The 24009-nt window shown below is 37.0% G+C and overlaps 1 protein-coding gene across 1 annotated transcript in view; it reads left to right on the top strand.

Moving 5' to 3' along the window:
- The window catches only part of LOC139738843 (amidase-like), a 58678-nt gene extending 36229 nt beyond the window's left edge, over positions 1 to 22449 (top strand). Inside the window, exons 5-11 of the mRNA XM_071649481.1 lie at positions 15199 to 15399; positions 16094 to 16168; positions 16982 to 17150; positions 18444 to 18506; positions 19270 to 19370; positions 19894 to 20077; positions 21233 to 22449. Of these exons, the coding sequence (XP_071505582.1) occupies positions 15199 to 15399; positions 16094 to 16168; positions 16982 to 17150; positions 18444 to 18506; positions 19270 to 19370; positions 19894 to 20077; positions 21233 to 21432 (993 nt within the window). The 3' untranslated portion in view covers positions 21433 to 22449. The remainder of the gene's footprint in view (positions 1 to 15198; positions 15400 to 16093; positions 16169 to 16981; positions 17151 to 18443; positions 18507 to 19269; positions 19371 to 19893; positions 20078 to 21232) is intronic.
- Positions 22450 to 24009: the final 1560 nt, after the last annotated feature.

Raw genomic sequence — 24009 nt, 5'->3', positions numbered from 1 at the left:
AATCCTTTACCAGAAATTATAGGAAATTATTTAATGAAAAGGTGCTTAAGAAAACTGGACTATTCCAACACACCTCCCTCAGGTCTGCAACACAGACTAACCACCTGTTACCATAGGAAAACCAGTAAAAATGGTGTATTACTGTAAACATGCACACAATATGTCGTATTATGGGTCTGAATTTTAAGACTAGCAACCATGTACATTGCATTGCATTGTACAGAAACCTGGCGAATGCCCTGTGTATAGTCTTTGAATTCAGACACTATTGTTATGTACAAATTAAGGGCATTTTCTCATCTTTTCTGTTAGCGGATTTCTTGGAGCACCCCCTAATTTTGATCCTCATATATATACAAATGTCTGAGGAAAAAATGACACTTTTGTCCGGCGTGTCACGATTATCAGTATATTTGTCACTAAGCCACCCCACTATTAGGGAAGGACTAGACCTAGCCCGACCAGACGCTCTTTGTTACAACTACGCTATGTGAATCTACGTACAGTGAACATGTACACAACCTATATACTGTACGTTTGCTCCGTAGCAGCAACTGGGCTATGTATAGTTAGGGAAGGACTTGACTAGATTACTGACACCGCGATTTCAAGTTAAAATGTTTACTTTTGAAAAAAAAAATGCTTGAATTTTATAGAGAAAGTCAATTTGGAACATTCAACTATCGAATTTCTAGATAACTGATGTGCTTGAAAAAAAAAAAGCACGGTAACGTTAATACTAATATGGCCCCCACCATTGTTAGCAAGCGTGATTTTGCGCTTGTTACTTATCAAGCGACACTACTGTGCTAGACTCTACAGACTGTACAGTACAGCGATCATAATGACATTATTAAAGTAACAGTACATGGTTTTTGCACATCAACCTACAAAGTAACACTAAATTCATTCAAGTATCAAAAACGCCAAATAGATCTCGTCTACTTACAAGTCACTAATATTTGGAGGTCCTCATCTGGACGTCAGACGTTTAGAAAAGCGATCTAAGTTAGATATCGAAGACGAAGCTGAAGCGAATGATCGACGAATACTGTATGTACTCGAATGCGTCGGCCGCCAGCGCGGGTCGTAGCTGTAATAGCTAGTACGTAGGCCTATGTGTGTACGTGTGAGCTGCATGCATATGCATGCAGCACGCACGTGCACAAAATCCATTCTAGCAGCTGCGCGCACTCGATCGGTACCCATGGCTATGTTATGATTTTACACAGGTTTATGTAATTTTGGCGCGTATGATGCATGACAAATCATTTTAAGATTTAGAAACCCGTTTGATTTTAATTCGTCATGAAACTGGGCGATCAGTGTTACCTGATTCGTAATGTATGAACTGAAGTTCGTAGTGTTTAAGAAGACTTGTACAGTACCACTTCGGGTGACAATGCGAATTTGTACTGAATCATTGTTAAACAAATGTAAGATTCGTCATGACATTGTCGTTTGTCACTCGGGAATTTTCATTCGTCATTACATGATATTAATTCGTAATTACATTTCAAAGAATCGTACTACGAGTAAAAACATTTGTAGTGAGTGATGAAAAGTTGTCATACCACTCATGACAAATTACTTGACAAACTTTTGAGGATGACCTACGAATTAATTCTTTCAGTGTATTTACCATTGATGGCTTCACACTTTTGACAAAAAACAGGGCAGGTAAAAAAGGCGGCGGAGTTGGGCTTTACGTCACTCAGAATTTGAATTATGAACTCTTAGACGAATTCAGTTTAATGTCTGAAGTTATTGAGAGTATTTTCATTGAAATTAGGGTTCCAAATAGAAAAAGTATTGTTGTCGGTGAAATATACAGACCTCCAAATACAAGCCCCACTGAATTTATTGAATCTTTATCCGTACTTTTAGCTGATAAATATTTGGAGAATAAAAGTTGTTTCATCATGGATGACTTCAATTTCAACCTTTTAGACTGTCATACCAACTCCGCATGCCAAGATTTTCTCAATGTGATGTTATCACCTCTTATAAAGAAGCCCACTCGAATTTCAGATGTCACAGCAACTCTAATTGACAACATCTTTGTTAATAGTTCTCTTTCCAATACCACGTTTGGTGTAATAGTGTCTGATGTATCCGATCATTTTCCGATTTTCGCTGTTCTGCCCAATGTTAACATAAGTAATGCCTCTTTTTATTCGCCCAATTCTGGTTTTCGAAAAATGTCAGAAACTAATCTTAATAGACTTAGGGAGAGACTAGGATCCGTTAATTGGTCAATTGTTAATAACCAAAGTGATGCAAATTTAGCTTTTGAACACTTCACAAATATTATCATCCGCATTCAATTCCATTATACCCGTTAAGCCATTTACTCGTTCAAACCGTAAAAAGGTTCCAAAGAAACCATGGATTACGAAATCTCTCCTGAGGTCTATTAACCGTAAAAATGCTCTTTTCTACAAATACCGAAGTGATCCTAACAGTCGAACTCGGTCTCGGTATGTGCATTATCGCAACGTTCTTACATCATCCATACGTTTAGCCAAACGAATGTATTTTTCAAAGCAATTTATCAAGCATAAAAATGACATCAAGAGTACGTGGAAGGTGATAAATGAAGCGCTGAACACTAAAAATAACATCGAACCACCTAGGGATATTATTAATAATGATAAGTATAACATTGAAGATGAAGCTGATGTGGCAGAAGTATTCAATGAATACTTTGTAAGCATAGGACCTAATCTTGCCAGCAGTATTCCGCATTCAAATACTGATTTTTATTACTTTCTAAAAGACCAGAATCAGCAGTCTATTTTTTTTTTGAACCTGTCATTGAAGAAGAAATCAAAGATATCGTGCAAAACTTGAACACTAAGAAAAGCTCTGGATGTGATGGAATCACCAATTTTCTCCTTAAAAACATCATTAATGAAATAGTTATACCATTAACACACATTTTTAATTTATCGTTATCTACTGGCATAGTTCCACAAAAAAATGAAAATAGCTAAAGTAGTACCAATTTTTAAAAAAGGACAAAAAGAATCTGTGACAAATTATCGCCCTATATCTTTGTTAACTTCATTTTCAAAACTTTTTGAAAGGTTGGTATATACGCGCACACACAAATTTCTCGAAAAGTGTGAAGTTTTTTGTAACTCCCAGTTTGGTTTTAGGAAAAACCACAGTACGACCCATGCCTTACTCACTTTTATCCAAAAAGTTGCTCATGCTATAGATGATGTCTCCCACACTATTGGAGTTTTTCTTGATTTTTCGAAGGCCTTCGACACAATTGACCACGAAATTTTGATTTACAAGCTACGACATTATGGTATACGTGGGAAGGCTTTGGACTGGTTTCGAGATTATTTATCAAACAGAAAACAATTTGTGAGTATAAATGGCCGTGATTCTCAGTTAAAGTTAATTTCATGTGGTGTTCCACAGGGCTCCTTACTAGGCCCACTATTGTTCATATTGTACATTAACGATCTTCCTAGTTCCTCGCCAATTCTTTCCTTTATATGTTTTGCTGACGACTCCAATCTGTTTTTTACACACAGAGATCCTTATACTCTTGTTAACACAGTGAATAAAGAACTTAAATCTGTGCAATCTTGGATATACGCCAACAAATTGTCACATAATATTGATAAAACTCATTGTATGCTTTTTAGCAATAGTCTTAAAACCCTTCCTTTTCATATTAAATTTAATGAAACTGAATTAAATCAAGTCAGTAGTATAAAATTTTTAGGGCTTTTTATTGATAGTGATTTATCTTGGAAATCCCACGTTAGTTATTTAAGTAATATTCTTTCTAAAAATACGGGTGTTCTTAATAAACTTAAGAGTGTTTTTCCAAGTCAAATTCTGCTTAATCTTTATTCTACTTTGATTACTCCGTACCTTAATTATGGTATTCTTGTGTGGGGGAATGCAACTAGAAATCTTCTTGATATACTGTTCCGTATTCAAAAACGTGCCATCAGAAATATCAACCATGTCGGATATTTGTCCCACACGAATGATTTATTTTTGAAAAATAAAATACTGAAAATATCAGATCTGTTCAGTTACAACGTCGGCATATTTATGTACAAATTTTCTGCCAACGAGTTACCGGATGTTTTTACTAGCATGTTCAGAAAAAAACTGTTTGATTCATAATTATCCTACCCGCCAAAGTGACGCATTTCACCTTCCACGTACTCGAACAATTTTCGCTAAAAAAACGATAATGTATACGGGCCCTAGATACTGGAATGACCTCTCCCCCGAAATAACAAGCTGCTCGTCTTTATATTCCTTTAAACGTAAATTAAAAGAGTTTTTATTGAGTGCATATTTTGCAGACACTGAACAGTCGTAATGTCTTATGTAATACTCTGGTATGTTATTGTCCAATCAAACATTTTGTCAACACGTTGCAGATTCCATTTAGGGTCTTGCCATCGGGCTCTCTGAATTCATCACTAGCAATTCCACATTCTACTTCGTTTCCCTCTCTTCCTCTTTCCCTCTACCCCTCTCTAACCTTCCATGCAGAGCTTGCCGGCAGGCACCAAATGGCTTAATAGTTGTACATGTTACTTTTTGTGTCTTACTGATCATATCCTGGTGAAAGTTTTAATGCAACAATAGTTTATAGTATATCTTCTATCTTATCTTCTATCCGTTCTCCGTTTCTTTTTCACAAACACTGATTACTCGGGGCTTACAGCCAAACAAGCTAGCTTTCATGTAGGTCCCGTCATACTTCTCTTTGATCAACCCCATTTCGATTTCGATTTTGACCAGTTATCATTACATGTAATTACTGTGTTATCACCATGTATATTGTTTGTTTTCTGCACATTGTTCACAAGGTAAAATAACTTGTCTGGTTTATGTTGTAATGTTCATAAATGAGAAGTATGAAAATAAAATGAATTGAATTGAATTGAATATTAGATGTCTAGATCTAGATGTAGTCTAGATCTAAGTAATTTAAATTCTGTGTAACTTAAAAGTGAAAGGTCTAGACTTCACTTAGTCTATAATTAGACCAGACATTCATGAGGCAAAGGCCTATTTAGTAGATCTATTCTTATTCTATTTTAACGTAAATTCCTACTAACTCGCAACGTGTTATTCCTAAGGCCAAGGACTTCCGGGTTAGTGATTTTTTTTTTCATAAATACCAAACAGCAGACGTGTTTCATTTGCATTCTTGCACAGACTTCATGAAAATATGTGCAGTATCAAAGAAATATGATGCACATGACAATGCCAGTGTTTTATAGGTGAATGGTTAATACCTTTAAAAGCTAAATGATAATGTAGAGTCTAGGTCTAATTAAGATGTTACAGTCTCTGATAAGAAACAGGTTTGATTGTCATAGACTGTTTCCCAAATGCAGGTACATGTAGTAATATTCAGCTATTTCAATGCAATGCCTTGTTTACAAGTACATGTAGATTTATATTCATGTGAATGATAATTCAATTTCTACATGAGACTTACTAAGTGCTAAACATAATATCTTGCATCAGTAAAATGTGTAAATGAGACAATTTGAATATGCATCAAAGACGAACAGCAGCATTTTTTGACATTCTTTGATCCTGCATAGGCCTACCATTTTGTTTTATGTTTAATATAAATAGAGCAAAATAATTTCAACTTCAGTTTTGTTGGCTGATTTTTTTTTCTTCTCAAAATTAAAGTTGTATCTTGTACCATGATGTTTGATTTTAATCAAAAGTTCTTAATTTCTTTCTTTTCTTTCAGATGACTGGTGCCATGTAGTAGCGAAGAACTGGACTGTCTCAGAAAAGAAAAGGAAAAGTACAAGGTCGTGTACATCATCAACGTATGTGAATACAATGGTAATGTAGAGTCTAGGTCTAATTAAGATGTTAAAGTCTCTGATAATAACCAAGTTTGATTGTCGTAGACTGTTTCCCAAATGCAGTTAGTAATATTCAGCTTTTTCAAAGCAATGCCTTGTTTACAAGGACATGTAGATTTATTCATGTGAATAATAATTTAATTTCTACATGAGACTTACTAAGTGCTAGACATAAGATCTTGCATCATTAAAATATGTAAAAGGCGAGACAATTTGAATATGCATCAAAGACGAACAGCAGTATTTTTTTGACATTCTTTGATCCTGTATACCATTTTGTTTTATGTGTAATATAGATAGAGCAAAATAATTACAACTACAGTTTAGTTGGCTGATTTCTTTTTCTCAAAATGAAAGTTGTATCTTGTATCATGATGTTTGATTTTAATCGAAAGTTCTTAATTTCTGTCTTTTCTTTCAGATGACTGATGCCATGCAGTAGCGACGAGCTGGACTGTTTCAGAGAAGAAAAAAAAAAGTACAGCATCGTGCTGATCATCAAGGAATGTGAATACAATGGCTTAGGAAAGAGGACAATCTACAGATAGGATAGAAGGGAGAAATTGGGATGAAGGGCGACAACATAAGGACGGTATATCTACAGTGAAATGTGATTGTAAAGTGGAAACATGAAAGGAGATTTTAAGATTGAAGGTGAAAACAATGCATTCCATTCTGTGATGTCGTAATTTCAATTTTGCTACACTTTAATAACACTACAGAGAGACATTTATATCAAGGAAAGCTTCATGTGGATATGGAATGTTAGATTTTTTTAAGTGTTCATTGGTATGTATTTCATGATAATAAATCTTGAAGGTTTTGTGTGGTAATCATAACCTTGTGATAAATCTTGATAGATTTCTAAGTGCACATTGGCAATATTAGATGATGCTGTAATCAGATTAAGTTCTATTCTCCTTTATTCTTTTATTTATTATTTTGTTGTCTTCAACCCACTCTGAATGTGTCACGTATGATTCTTATAAACATGGGAACATGCACTCCATGTAACTGATAGGACTTATAACAAATTGACATAATTATTCAACCATCACTAGACAGTTCTGTTATAAGATGTTCTTTATTTAACTAAAACTGTAAATTATGATACGTGTATGTTCCCATGCAAACTCACAACAAAATACAGAAATATGATTTCTTTTAATAATAATTCATTATGTCTCTACATTTACAATTAAAGAAAGTGATTGCAAAAAGGATGTTAAACATTGTATATTAAAATAATAGATTATTAATTTGTCTCCATCCGTAGTAACGCACGCAACTGCAGTGTGCAGTTTGTAGGCTGCTGTGAAAAAAAAAAATCACAGGCAGCCCAAGCGGGATTCGAACCCACGACCTCTGGATTACTAGACCAGCGTCATAACCACTAGACCACCGGAGTGCCCTGGCACTACCTTTACACATGAATAATCAAATATAGAAGGGCTTGGGAGCGCTTCGAAGTTTACTGCTCTTATTAAATATGTACATGTCATTTGCAACTCAACTAAAGATGATTAAACACACTGAAATTCTTACTTTAAATGATATTCATAATCTGTTTTTTTTTTCTTTAATAGCTTGGGATGGACACTTTATACACTGTATCGGTCTACATTTCGCCTACAACATGGAATTCTTTACTTCGAGACATTTGTTTTTAAAAAACAAAAAATTAAGAGTCCTTTAAAGGTGCTGTAAAACAGTGGTGTTTGTTTGCTTGTTTGTTTTTTGGTGGGGGGGGGAGGAGGAGAGTCAAATTAGCCTTGGCCACTCTCCACCGTCCTTTTTTTTTCCTTTAGCTGCATTTTTTTTTAGTCATCACATGAAAATTCGTCTGCATCCACCCCGTAGTTTTGCTGATGAACTTTCTTTTTAATTATTTTAGCCACACACATTTTGCCCGAATTTCCCCACCCCTCTTGTGAATTTGCTAGTACAGTGTACATGTACTAAGACACATTCTCAGAATGTGTTTATAGTACTGGTGGATTAAGGATTCACAGGGAGGGGGGGGGGGGTCGGCCAAAATTTCTCTTTTCTCATATGTAACAAGCCTACGGGGCGAAAGGCTGATATTGTGGGCTTTCTACACACATTTTTAGATGCTAATTATTGGTTAACAGGAGCACGATCATTTATGTTGTGATTAATTTGTTTCCTTATATATGTATGACTTCTATTAGAGACTTAATTGGCTTGGCACTCCTTACATCGACCTATTTGAGACACCCATTTCCTTCTCTCTCTCTTGCTTTTTCTCTACTGTCCTGTGAATAGTGTAACTACATGTACATGCAGTACATCTTCTCTTTTGTATGATATACATCAAGTTTTTAAATTATGGGTGTTGCAGCACTCTCAAGCTTCATGCATATGCAGCAACATCTTTGTGTGTTCATATACATAGTTATGCTTGATATGTTAATTTGAGAATGTTATTCTTTCTCTTGTATATGTTCCGTCCGCACTCTATAGATGTAAATGTACGATGTAAGATTTGGTGTGCATGTTCGAACTGTGTTCCTCTTTTTGTGAACACACAAGAACTGATATAATAATGAACTTGAATTACACATATTCTTGAATCTTGATTCCATCTCCATTTGCCATTAGATATTTATTGATTTATGGAGCTCTTCCACAATTGTTATCCTTCCCATTGTCATTACTCATCTCTGAATAATTCAAATTTGATATTTTATTGAGTACCTATGTTTCTTCGATTACATAATGTACCTCTTCAATATATTGCTGCAAAAGGCATAATAAAACATGACCATTATTATATATTTAAAATGAAGCTTGAAATTCTGATAGTGTTGATATTTTTGTATTTTTAGGAGTTTATCAGTTTCAAAGAGTGCATGCAGGATGAGTTTTATGTTTTCATATCAAGTGCAGCTATCATAGAATCTGTTGAGCAGGATAGAGAAAGATGGAAAATGAGGAATTATGAGAGAACTCGCATGCGAGCCAAATGACAATAATGACACCGATAAAAATTGTGACAAAGTAAAAGTCACAAATAACAGAGTGCATGAGTATGAAAGATGAGTAAATGCAAGTAATTATTACTGACTGGCACGTCTTTTTCCCAATTTTTAGCGGTATCCTTCATCTTAGAACAAACATTCATAATTAGTATGAAAGAAGTGAACTGAATTTGAATTAAAAATAATGTGAAAAAATAAAAAAGTAAGTTAAAAAAGTATTAAAAAAACAATAAAAAGTAAAAAATATGAAACACAGTATAGCGAGTACATGTATTACCAAATGATAGATGTCCACATGCAAAAGTGTTAAATAATATATCCACAACAAAGGGGGGCAAAGAAATCTTTGGAACGATCAACGACAGCTCTAATAACAATACTAAAATGAAGATGAAAACAATGACAACACGCTTTTTAGAACAATTAAGAGAAACTGGCTTGTATTATCATCTTAATTATCACTAAATGTATTGTAATCATCACAACAATCATTACATGACAATTAATTTCAATTAATAAGGTTATTGTTGATAAGCAGGTATAGCCCTAATAGTATTTGTATGTAAACACACACGAAAATGAAATAGCGACGGTTCGTAACTACACGCGTATTGCACGTTACCTATTGTACAGGCCCTACAGCGCGGGTCTCACGAACCGGCGTAATACAACTTACGTCGGTTCGTGAGACCCGCGCTTAAGTACATAACCTATGGTGCGCGCAAGAAACGATGGATTTACGAACCGACGCAGTGAGTTTGAAGACAGAAATATCGTAAATTTTTTGGATTCACACTAAAATTACACTATGGATAGGAAGAACAACTTCCACTCTCATCACCCTGTCAAAATTTTCACACACAAGACAGGCAAAGTCCTTGAAAACGTTGTCTAAAATTTGTGAGATCTTTAAACGCGATTTTCTCAGAATTGCATTTTCGCTCAAAAACGAAATAGCGTCGGTTCGTGAAAACACCGACGATTTTTGCTAAGGGGCAAATCCAGACCAAAAGTGTCATTTCATAAACGAGAGACGATATACGCTGCAAGGAAATCGAAAAAGCTCGATTCCCACTTTCCTATACTTTTCGCAGCTATTCGGTACTTTCGAATAGTGCCCTCCTATGTGAACCGGTGTGAGGAAATCCTATCGTTCGATTCAAGCTATTCGCGTGCCCTCGAAAAACGAGCCCGAATACCCGAATAGTATACTTCTATGTGAACGCAGCCTAAAGGGCTTTCAAAACAGCTTTGCGTTTATCAACTTCGAAAGGCTTTTACAAACAGGTTTCTGATAACCTGTTTAGAAAACCTGTTTGGATCGTCACAAATTTCGGGCTTTCGAAAAGGCTTTCCTAAAGGGCTTTCAAAACAGCTTTGCGTTTATCAACTCGTGAAAATTCCTTGAAAGCTGTTTGGATAACCTGTTTCTGCCGAGAAAGGAGAGTTGATAAACGCATCCTTTCGAAAAGGCTTTCCTAAAGGGCTTTCAAAACAGCTTTGCGTTTATCAACTCGTAAAAATTCCTTGAAAGCTGTTTGGATAACCTGTTTCTGCCGAGAAAAGGAGTTGATAAACACAGCCTATGTGAACACAAATTAGCGTGCTAACTGTATCGCTCTGATCGAGAAAATTTCTCGAGTCCAACTCGGGAAATTTCTGAAATAGCGGGATAGTATAGCGCGCTACATGTATTTGATAATGTGAAAACGACTCGAGAAATCAGCGCGATGCATCCCATCATGTCTATAGCGTGTGTGACCCGATCGATCGAGACAAACTGCACACAAATCATGAGGAATTTTTGGGAGGACACATACATTACTGATGCTGTTTGCACATACTCAGCTGTCGAATTAGCTCGAAAAAAATTCGGCCTAATTCTCTTCGGGCTGATGTGAATAAGAAATGAAGTAGCGCTCTAATTCGCAATCGCAAAAAAGATCTCGAGCTTGGATTTTTATCGGGCTGATGTGAAAACCCCTATAGGTACAAATGACCTTTCTCTTTTTCTCAGTTGGTTAGGCACTTCACTCGTTTTCAAAGTGGCATAATGCATAAGCTTGCCCGACGTAACAATTTATGGAATTCATGTTCTAACAAAGAATGAACTTGCGTTTAGATCAGGTGATCAGAACTCCATCAGTTGACAATTTAGCAGCAGGCATCCATTTAATTGTTTTGTATTGAATGCAATAACAGCCTATTTCCTTTTATATTGCGAAATACACCTACCATTCTTGCTGTCAGGTGGATGTGCTGGCGAGCACTATTTAGATAACGATCACATGAATAATCATCGCCTCACAGATGCTTATCTCAGTGAATTTACAAACCAAAATGCCTGTTGGTACAAATGACCTTTTTCTGCTCATGCGCAAAGTGGATTACGAACTGGTCTAGTTAAAAGTCAATCAACAGCAAGCAACACGAAACCTACAGAAAGAGGTGATGGCTTGTCTTAGAATTGGAGTCAAATTTGTTCTCTTCTCTTTCTTCTTATTCTCTCTTTCATCTCTCACTCTTTTGTTCTTTGTTGGTTTGTGCACGCACGCATGTTGTGTGTGTGTGTGCGTGTGTGTGTGTGTGGGGGGGGGGGGGGGGCTTCTTTTTCGAGAACGTACCCCACCACAAGCTTCTGCCTTTTCGTAGTTTCCTTCCCCGTACATTATTCTAATTTTCAAGTACAAATATGGCATGCTCTATAGACTTATTGAAGTTTACGAGTACACTGTACTTTTTATAAGCGGGGTTTCCATTCTTTTTTTTATGACCATATTTTGTAGTTTGATGTATTGATGATTGTATGTTACGATTGTAATTAGTGGAAAACTCTGTTAATGAAATGAATGAAATGAAATGAAATGAAATGAAAGGAAATGAAATGAAATCGATCTTGAGAACAATCTTGAGAATGAAAACGATCTTGAGAATGTCTCACGAAGTACACACAAGCAATTTGCGAATACGTCGAGAAATGATCGGACGAACTTCGCTGCTTTCATGTAACGTATACAAGACATTATCCAAACTGTCGGAATCTGTTTGGGGTTTTACGAGGATTTTGCGAACATCGCGCGCATCTTAAGTAAGTCGTGCGCATATGACGAAGCTTTTGATACATTTTCGAGAGCAAATCATTATGAGTAAATCACATTCTGGGATCTGGAAATGATCGCAAGAAGTTTAGAATGTTTTCAGCTCCCACCAAACTAAAAACGACACCAGCGAACAGTCGACTAAGCTTCTGAACCACGGGCCCGGTTTGGCGATATCTTACGCGTGTTTTACAGCTTAGAATACGAACGAGGGACTTTGCCATTTCTCCGACATCCGCATCCTTGTCAAATCGTTCGAGTGCCCGTGAAAACGGGGTCATCCCAAGAAACCGACACCCACGAGTCATACGGTCCACGAGACCGACATAAAAAAAAATAGGTCCATGAGTCATACAGCCCATGAGTTGTACGGCTCACAAGTCATACAGCCCACGAGTTCGACACTACACACAAAAGGCTCACGAGACCGACACTAAGCAAAGAAAGCCCACGAGACCGACACTATACAATAAAGGCTCACGAGACCGACACTAGGCAAAGAAAGCCCACGAGAGACCGACACTAGGCAAAGAAGGCTCACGAGGCCGACAGGATGAACAGCGCCATCTACATGTCAATTACCTGTACGCAAAAGAGGCTCACGAGACCGACACTAGGCAAAGAAGGCTCACAAGACCGACACTAGGCAAAGAAAGTCCACGAGAGACCGACACTAGGCAAAGAAGGCTCACGAGGCCGACAGGATGAACAGCGCCATCTACATGTCAATTACCTGTACAGGGTGTTCCATGAAGGGGAAAATTACGTACTGGCGGGTACAATTTCGTCACGCTTTCGAGCAAGAGACTGTAACTAGTTGAAGAGCACCATCTACTTATCAATGACATCAAGTAACTATGTATTTCTACACGTGTGGCTTTTAGAGGGCAATTCTTTCACGCTACGGGGAGCGACATTGTTACCATTTTTTTTAATGAAATTGTGGGGACCCCCCCCCCCCCCCAAAAAAAAAAAATGTATGAAAAAATCATAGAGGACAAGAACGATGCATGATTTGATTTTAGATGCCATCGTGCTATTTTTAATAGGCTTTCCCAATTTCTAGATAGACGGTGGAGAGGATGTAAGCTTTTTTTCACCTTTTTCTTTCTCTCTTCACTAGTTTAGTATTCCTTATTAGATATCCTATCCTCCTGCTTATACCCGCCTGCTTAGAGTTCAATTTGGTGTGTTTTTTTCTGTAACTATAATACATGACATTTCAAAGGATGAAAACGCTTTATATCGCAGCGATTTACCTCGATTTGTGACTTGTATTTGTAAGATTATTCTCCTCAAAACGGTACATTTTTCAGGAAATAGAATAGCTGTTCGTATATGGATGCATCTTCATTTTCCGAATCCTTAAAGCTATTTTGATAGACGATTATATCATTTTCCGTGAATTTGTACTAAATCAGCACCTTTGTTGATGACTACTCCCCTTCAATATCATGTAAAGCAAGTGTGCAATGCAACATTGACCATTTTGTGAAATATTTTCTTGTAAACCTCATTTCACACCTGGGTATTATTCTAGTTGATTGATCTGAACGTCCACATCATTTTATTTCATTTTTTTTCTAAGCAGGTGTATACCGGTATATGTTTCGCGGAAAGGGATACGTGGGTGTTTCGGCATTTTCGAAATTAATGTGGAAACATCTCATGCACTTTTACTGAATCTTGTTTATTTTTTCACAAACGCTCAAACGCGCAAGCACAATTTAAAATCTTGAACAGTTCAGGGGGAGAGGGAGGGCAATTGACGGGGTAATCCCCTAGCAACTCTCCTTTTCCATCGCTCATATCTTCCTTATGCCATTATCTGGACACCCTATACAATTAATTGGTCTATAGGCGGAGCTCTTCATCCTGTCGTTCTCGTGGGCCTTCTTTGCCTAGTGTCGGTCTCGTGAGCCTCTTTTGCCTAGTGTCGGTCTCGTGAGCTTTTTTTGCCTAGTGTCGGTCTCGTGAGCCTTTTAAGCGTAGTGTCGGTCTCGTGGGCTTTGTTTGCATAGTGTCGGTCTCGTGAGCCTTTTGTGTGTAATGTCGAATTCACGGGCTGTATAACTCGTGGGCTTATTTCACTTGATGTCGAACTCGCGGGCTGTATGACTTGTGAGCTGTATGACTCGTGGGTGTCGGTCTCGTGACGTGCACCCGTGAAAACAGCCCTTCGTGCACTCATCACACTGTCCCGAAATTGAGCAAAAATGAACACACGAAAAAGAAAATGTTCAAATTCAGCTCTGATCGTGTAAACTTCTGTCATTCCAGGCACCTCATAGCCATCGTATGACCGCCGATAGAGTCCCTCCTGCTCCGGCAGCAACTTCGTGAGGGGCAGCGAAATCTTTGACAACCAAAAATTAGCGCGAAGATCTTGTGATGGTTCATCTTGTAATAAAGATTCGCATCTTCGTGTAGCTGTCTAGTGTGGTACTAGAGTGTCATCGTGTGACGACCTGTATAGGCATCGTAAACTATTTGCTTCTGAAAAGTGGCTCTGAAACAAGTTCAGTGTCAATCTCGTGCAAAATTGAAAAGTCAATATTCATATGGCTATCGTGTATCAATTTTGGGACCGTGTACCATAGCCTTGAGTAGACATGGTAGAACAGAATTGATGGCAATAATAACAAGGGAAAGTCATTGTCACTAATTTTCTTCTTGCACATTCTGGAAACGTAATCCTTTTGAATCGACACTTCCGATGTTTATGCTAAAGCTTAGCCAACAATGGCAAAGCTAAGTTTTATAAATTTCAATTTGAACATGGAACTGCCTGATGAAGACTCCAACTAGATACTCTTCAAATTTGTAAATTAAAAAAAAAGAACATGAAATTATTTTTTACCTGAAAGCCCGGACTATTGCGATAAATAAATACAATTAGCGACGTTCACTCTGTTTTCAAATCAGTGACAACTCGAGATACAAAAAGATGTGTCGTGGAATGTATTTTCTATCGTTAAAAAGAATGGGATCAGCCGACCATATGAAATGATGATTAATCATATGGGACCGATGCATTTATCAAGATTTTAATAAGACATATATGATCATACACACATGAGAACAGAATGGTACCAACTTTTCATTGGTAATAGCGAATTTCTGGGATGAGAATATGTGTGATCCGTATAGCCACATGCTATCATAAGATGGAACCCTTTCACATTGCCGTCGATGACAATCCCGTACTATCTTCAGGTTGCAAACAACGAGGTCGATCTAGCTATCGGTGGCGACCAGGGAGGCTCGGTTCGGATCCCGGCAAGCTGGTGTGGATTGGTGGGACTGAAGCCAACTTTTGGACTGGTCCCGTACACCGGCGCAGGTTCGGGGGAGCTGACGCTCGATCATCTTGGTCCAATAACTAGGACTGTCGAAGACTGCGCACTGATGTTGGAGGTAAAGTGGCAACCATGAAGTGAAATAAGATCTTCAGTACTGTATAATTATTGTCATGTTGTGCCTGATTTCACTAATACTACATATAATGCATCAATAACTCCTGATTCATCCATGCTAAGGCCGTCATCCAAGTTAAATCCAAGTTATAGTTAAAATCTCCTCTCTGAAATAAGTGTCAAATCTAAGACATTGGTGACAGGGCTTTTGAAAAAATGGCACCATCATTACGGAATGATCTCCCTCTTGATAATAGATGCATTACAGATTTTGATGATTTCAAATCTGTGTTGCAAACCCATCTTTTTGATAAGTGTTAATTGTTATGTGAATTGAGAAATATTTGAAAGATTATGTTATTATGCGTTCTAAGAACTGACTATCACTATTGTTATTATTATCATTATTATTATTGTTATCATTATCATTATTATTATTACTATTATTATTATTATTGTATTAAACATACGCACATTTTCGGTTCACAGGAATAAGATGATAAAGTTGGTGATAGTGCAAGTTTTCAGAATCATGACCCATGCACGGTACGTATATTGTGTGAGTTAATTCATGTGTTTGTTTGTAATCATCTTTTGAAACATATATCATCTGGACATTTATATATTAGACATTTAAATGTATCCTTGATATTATTTACATATATGTACATGTTCTTTTCCTGGTATGTCAACAGGCCATTGCAGGTTATGACGACGGTAGAGACCCGAGGCAGCCGTGCAATATCGATGTGCCAAATTACACAAAACATGTAAGAAATTCTTAACCATGAGTATGTCCCTCCTTTGCAAAAACATGTGGGGAAAGGGACGTTGTTTTACAAAAATGAAGTCCATAGGCTGAAGTCTAGCTATTTAGAAACAATTATTTTTTTTAATATTAATGCCGACTGGCATTGTTGTAATTTTGTGACATTTCTATTTCATTATATCATCGTAAAGCGTCACAAAGGCAAGGTGAATGAACTCCACCAAACATTTTTTATTTAAAAAAAAACTGAGATGAGATCATAATCATGAACGAATGACTGCAGAGTATGGCTTGGAGTACTAAGTGTACGAGTGCGTGATAATGCGTTTCTTCCGAAATCTCATACCATCTTTTGCTCGTAATATCTATCTTATGTGAATATACAATGAAAATATGCACTTTTCGTGCCGATTAATTTTCTGATGGTTGCCAAGAATTAGCATGCCTTCATGTCAACGTAAACAAAGATGTCGATTAGTAGATCCTAACAGCGGAATTTTCTTGTCATGATATTTGAGAAGGGACAAGTGACTTTCACTTGTATTTGTTTTGGGGGACACTTGGGGACACTCAGTGAGGGTAGTTCAATTCAACTCAGATTGAATGCATTGAAAGAAAGCGATGCAATTTTATTCAAACGCGTCTTGTAGATACATGGTTGGTACCACATCTCGCCTATAAGCACGAGAATTCTGAATACACTAATTTCTTCCTGTAATACCGCTTATTCCCAATTTGCTTTAATATGCAGCCGATCATATTAACGAACAATATATACGTATATATTTCCGTACCTTTTCATTGTTTTATCTAGCTGAAAGACATAAAACCCGAAACGATATCTGTCGCCGTATTGAAGGAGGGCTTCGGACAAGATTGTTCTGATCCCGCCGTCGATCGAATCGTAACCGATACCATTGATCGATTTGCAGCAGCGAGTGGTGCGACGGTTTCACCAACATCGATGCCTCTTCACAGATTCGGTATTTTGTTTTCTTTTATGATACATTTGATAATGTTTAGAATATCTAGTTGAAATCTCACAAACTTTTGAACATCTGTACAACAAACTTGCTATTGTTAAAAAGGAAGAAGAAGAAATTTGTTAATATGTTAATATTGTTATGTTATCATGTTGATATTTCAAATATTGTTCTACAGTAGTTGTGAACATGCAGGAATGCAAACATAGTTTCGTCATCTTTAGAGAAAAAAAAAACATATTCTTGATTGTTCATATACCATAATCATAGGACGTTGTAACCGCTATAACTGTTGTGAAATATGATATGAAATAACAGGTATACTTCTCCCCTATGTTATGTCCTATTTTGATTAAACTATGGGTGTTTTTCAATCCCTCTCTGTTTTCTCAGAGTCATCTTGACTGAATTTGCCTCATGACTAAGGATTTTCTTAAAGGGGAAATCCAGTCCAAATATAAGTTAGTCTGATAAGAAAGGGTAAAATATTACGAGTTCAACGGTATATAATTTGATCGAAATCGGATGAAAAATATGGAATTTATGACATTTCGAAGTTTCGCTAACAGTTCTTGAGCAGTCAAAATGAATATGCAAATGGCAAAGTAAGCAAGTCATCCCCTCACAACTCACCATATAGTTTTTGCACAAAAAAAAATGAAATTTCCAGTTTTTCATTCAAATGCAATTATGCCTGAGGCTCAAATCCTTATACATGTATATCTAACTGATCAGTATTCTGAAGTTATTCAACCAGGAAAAACTTCATGTTTCAGACTTCAATGACAGAAACATTGAATTTATGTCATTTTTTTTGTACACCATTAATGGAAAATTTTGAGGGTAGGGCATGGTTAATTCACTCATTTGCATATTCATATCCACTGTACAAGAACTGTTTTGCAGAAATTAGCAAAACTTCAAAATGTCACAATTTTATTATTTTTCATCCGATTTCAGTCAAATTTTTACCCTTGAACTTATAGGATTTTACTTTTTTATCAATTAACTCGTATTTGGACTGGATTTCCTCTTTAATCGTGATATCACTGATTTTTTAGGACGTTCTGCCGAAATTAACCTTACCATGGTTATATTCGTGTGGCTTTGTTTTTTTGTTTGTTTTTTAAGTTGTGTTAAGAAAGAAGTTGTTGGTCTTATATTGCTGAAAGGTGTACACACCGGACAGAATTCAGACTTAGCCTTACCTATCTTTGGGTCAATACCTTCTGCTGCTTACTGTGTAGTAATGTCAGTGTTATATACATTTATTTTACTGAATTCTGTTCACAGGCATACAACTAGGACTGCCAATTGATATAATTGGAGGCTTAGATTGTGTCATGCACTCAGGAGGTAGGTATCAATACTTTCGTCGGAATAGATGCAGCTTGTGTTTTGTCCTCTCCTGCAAGACTCTGAAATTTTCAGAAATTTTTCTACAATTCAATGTTCATCAAAATTGATCAACATCAAAACTTAGATCTCATCATCCCGGTTTGGGGAAGATAGATAAAGCATTATGGCAAGGCTGACAATTCAACATGAAGAGTAATTGTTCATATATGATACACGTTGCTGGTAAAATCGCACCACTTTGTTTAGTTTTGTTCTTTTTTGTTCTTTTTTTCAGCAGTCAAAGTTTCCAAGTTCTTCCATAGATTTAGGGAAGATGTTTAATTCATAAAAATGGTAATTCTAGAGTAATTATGTATAGTGCTGCCTGAATTTGGTTTGAGTTTAATATTATCAAAAACTGGTACTTCTGCCCCAACTCTGTCAAAATGATGCCGACAGTGGTACAGTGGCATTTACTGCATTTCAATATTAGCCGCAGAATCAACTAACATTATGTTTACATGAAAACCTGTTCGTATCTTTTTTGTTTATTTATTTGTTTGTTTGTTTTAATATCTTATGAAACTCCATACAGTGATGTGCTTGATTTACTATCCGATACTTTATGTTCCCAGAGTGCTTGTAAGACAATCTATGCAGTCATTCAAAATGTGATATATTTTCTGCTGTATAGTGATGTAACACAATTGCCCTGTAAAAATTAGATTTTAGTAGTTATGAAGACAGTTCTGAATGCATAGAATGTTAAACCTCTTCGTAGGTGCCGGACTGCATCACACGGGTTATTATCCAACCAGCATGATGAAGATTTTAGCAACGCAGTTTCAGCAGCACAAGAGTAAACTCGCCCCACTGAACAAGGTATGGTGTACTGTGTCTCGTTCAATCCACTTCACAATAACGTAATGATACTTCACAATAACATAATGATAGTTCGAAGTATACAGAAGACATAAACAGAATAGTTAATTACGTTGTTACTTAAGATCTCGCAATTCAGAAATATATGAAATAAAGAATATTAATGTGCACATTTTTCATTGAGCTTTCACATTCCTCTATTTCACTGATGACTTCTTTTCGGAAGAGACCCAGCCAACTGAAAACAATAGCTGTTTCAAAATATAGGCTTATGACAAGGACTCTCGGCATAACATAGACTCCCTTTTATCTATTCAAATTTAGAAAGATCAGAATTCTGATCTCATGAATTGTTTTCTGAGAGTTTTGAAAAAAAATCATCGTGAACAGGGAATAAAGGACATATTTTTGCTACAATTTTTCACTCATCCGCCTGTTCATGTATTCATCACTGCAATAAATCATTCGCTCGTCGCATGGACTAGCACTACACAAAAAATTATTGTTTTCCAACCACGTGCAGCTCATGTTTCTATCAGGAACGTATCTGAAGAGAAACTACTGCTCCCTCTACGGCAAAGCACAAAATCTTCGTCAGCTCTTGACGCAGCAGATGGAGGAAACGCTACAGTGTCACGATGTGATCGCCATGCCAACCATTCCTTTCACCGCTCCCAAGATACCCTCAGGGGAAGCAACAGAAAAAGGTAACCAATCGCGCAGATCCCAACGATGATCAGACACAGACATTTCCGTAGTGAAGAAGATACCGTAAAAAATGTCTTATCAAAATGATTTCAGAAGGTAATATAATATTTCTCCGCAGATCATCAACCATTTATTTGTTTGTAGATTGTTGTTCTTTTTTCTGTCGTCGGAAACCAAAGAAAAAACAGTGTTAAAAAGTCAACTCACTCATGTGCTGTACTCCTAGGCTCGGAGCAGCACATATAGAGTGCGTTGATTTTATTAACAATGTTTGTTTATTTTTTTTTCCTTTTGTTCTAGCAAGGGTTTATCAGTGCACACATGGAGATCTGAATTTGATTCGACTTCATTTTGACTAAACTTTCTCAGCCCCGGAAGGGAAGCTGTGTGGAAATAAGCACATGATACATATCTAATTCCAAACATTCTCAGAAAAATGACGCATGTCTAATTCCTACAAAGGTGCCCCAAATATCCTTACATATTTACTGATGCCTAAATCAATAGCAAATGTTGACCTCTTGATAAAATGGTACAAACGATTATTCGACAGAATTCTTGATATCACAAATTGAATTCTTGATATCAGAAATTTAATTTCTTGATATCACAAAATGGAATTCGTGATATCAAAAATTAACTTTAGATCTAAAAAGCTTGCCATACGACAGACGACAGCAATGAATGATTTAAATTATTTAAATTATTTTACTTATGAAATAATAATGATAATGATGATAATAATGATGGTATTAATAATAATAATCATAATGATAATAATAACAATAATATTGAAGCAATGTAATATTAACATCTAGGATGTCCTCTCAGAAGCACTGTTTTCCAAGCGGGAAACACTTCCATCAACACTTTTATAACCCTATAAGGGCCCAGCAATGCTGCACACCCACTCACATACCAATGCATCACAGAGCTCGATCTTAATGAAATAGATGCAGAATGGATATTGACAACGTATTATTCCTTAATGTGATTCTTATGTTCACAAGAAGTGAAATTAATAGACTTTGCGATCATTATTGCAGTAATAGTAGTAGCAGCACACGTATCGTCATATCTGTTATTCTTTTTTTTCCTCATTGCCACTATCAACATCACCATCATTCTCAAATTTCCCCTGTTTTTCATGGCAGAAATTTTAGAAGTCAGCAACAACATGCTGACCAACGTCAAAGTGAGCAACCTGACGGGCCATCCTTCTATCACCATCAACGTTGGTTTTGTCGGCGGGCTGCCAGTTGGTCTGCAGCTCACGGGAAAGAAATTCGGCGAGCTACGTCTTCTGCAGATTGCGCAGGCCTTCGAGGAATTCGTTAATGCGCAACCAGCGTAGGACGCGTGACGGACGGAGATTTCAGTACCAGTAGATCACGAGCAGAAACGCCGTCGACGCGTAAATTAGCCTATATGACGCACAAAACATTAATTGCTGTCATTACTGTAACAGCATTGTAATCAAACCGATTGCTTTTAAGGGAGATTAACTCATATCAGTAATTACAGTAATGGCATGGTCTTGCCTACTTGAAGAGAAAGACAGTAAGTGATCGCAAAATGGCACAGAATTATACACCATTTCGAACAAGGTGAAAGATAGATGCCATATTCAGCTCTGTTCGCCTCATTGAACATACCGTTTCATCTTTCACCAATTTCGAAATGTCGTTCACTGCACCAATAGGGGTGTAGTCCTACCAGTGACGTCATTGTGCGCGATCCAAAACTGCTCGATGGCATCTGTACGCTCTTGATTTGGAAAGTGTTCGGTGTACTTGCTAGCAAAACCGATGTCATATGATAAGCAGTCGACAAATCGGCTAGTAAGAATCGTTTCGATGTTTTATCTTACTTCCCTAGACTGCAATCATCTTTCTGTGAATTGAAATACTTATATGATATTGGATGGCCTTGAGGTTAATACAAGGAAATATTGGACGAGCTATGTACAAATATTGGACGAGTCGAAGATGAGTCCAATATTTTGCTTAGCGAGTCCAATATTTCGTTGTATTGACCGTAAACAGGACATCCAATATTATCATTATTATCCTACAGAGGATTTTAGCAAAGAATCTTTGCAAGATCGGGTTTGTCAAGCTGTTCGAAATCGTTATCTAAGTTTTTCTCACGCAGATAATCTTTGAATACACTCACCGAGATCTTGGTGGCTTTGTGCGTATTCTCACTGTCTTTTTTTATTTAGAAGTTTTTCATAACCCTCTGCATCCATGCAGATCTGCAAATCTCCGACGAGCTGTAGATCTATACATGGTAGCCGCCATGTTACTGTTCGGCCGAGATCTAGCTAATTTAGACCAGAATTAGATGTTCTTGTAGCCGAGATCTGAGACACAATTCACGCCACATCTACCAAAGATCGTGAAAGATCGAATTAACACATAAGGTAACATGCATGCAAATGCAAGCGGCGGCCGGCTATATGTATTTGGATATCGCGGGCTATCTAGCAGTAGCGCCGAGCTGATCGATCGTCGTCTGCACAAACAATGCAACTTGTTTTCATCAAACCTAAATTTAATTTCCTGTTATGAAAGTGATATTTTGAAAAATTGTATGAAAAACAATTGTAACTAATTAATATATGAAATTTGTTTGTATAAACACAGAATTTTAGAAAAAACGATAATTTAGTTAATTCGTGATTGACCAATTACAGACGTTTTTACTTCATATTTCAGGTCATCTCGTATATCTCAACCAATCACGGTGCAGTTTATAAAAACTTTGGGGAATCCCCCTCTTGCCGTCCAATATTTCAAATATTGGTCGCCTCGGCAAATAAGTGGGTCGGAGGTTATGAGGTGCGTCGACAAAATAACACTTGTATTTGGGCTCTAAAAATACTCTGTATGGATAATAATGTACATTATTATCCATACAGAGGATTTTTAGAGCCCAAATACAAGTGTTATTTTGTCGACGCACCTCATAACCTCCGACCCACTTAGAAAGTTTGTTGAACTCGACCAATATTTTTTTTGCCGAGGCGACCAATATTTAAAATATTGGACGGCAAGAGGGGGATTCCCCAAAGTTTTTATAAACTGCACCGTGATTGGCTGGGATATATACGAGATGACCTGAAATATGAAGTAAAAGCGTATGTGATTGGTCAATCACGAATTAACTAAAATATCGTTTCTTCTAAAATTCTGTATTTATACAAACAAATTTCATACATCAATTAGTTGAAATTGTTTTGCATACAATTTTTCAAAATATCACTTTCATACCAGGAAATTAAATTTAGGTTTGACGAAAACAAGTTGCATTTTTTTTTCTTTTTGTGCAGGCCACGATTGATCAGCTCAGCGCTACTGTAATGCTAGATAGCCCGCGCGTCGCGCGATATACAAATACATGTACGATGTACATAATTAGCCGGCCGCCGCCGCTTGCATTTGCATGCATGTTTGTACCGCGGTACCGGTACGTTATAATGTACGTACAGCTCTCGTACAGTAGGCCACAGGACTACAGCACTACCTTTAACGATCTACGGTAGATGTGACGTAAATTGTGTCTCAGATCTCGGATACAATTAAGAACATCTAATTCTGGTCTAAATTAGCTAGATCTCGGCCTAACAATAACATGACGGCTACCATGGATACATAGATTACTGTTTTATCAGGGAATGAAGTAGATTAACTTGCACTGAAGAGTGTACCATACCCCATGTAAGGATCAAATACAGTAGGAGACCTGAGCTTAACACAGCCCAGGCGGCTGTAGTCGCACAGCGTACTAACAGCGTCTGGTCGGGCCAGCACTTGGAGACAGAAAGGGTAAGTGTACAGTAAAAAGCTAAAATCCTCTGTAGGATAATAATGATAATATTGGATGTCTTATTTTCGATTAATACAAGGAAATATTGGACTCGCTAAGC

Source organism: Diadema antillarum, unplaced genomic scaffold (assembly GCF_040938485.1).
Source record: "Diadema antillarum isolate AM-2024a unplaced genomic scaffold, OU_Dant_1.0 scf00000029, whole genome shotgun sequence".
Taxonomy (NCBI): domain Eukaryota; kingdom Metazoa; phylum Echinodermata; class Echinoidea; order Diadematoida; family Diadematidae; genus Diadema; species Diadema antillarum.
This window is presented reverse-complemented; position numbering and strand designations above follow the sequence as displayed.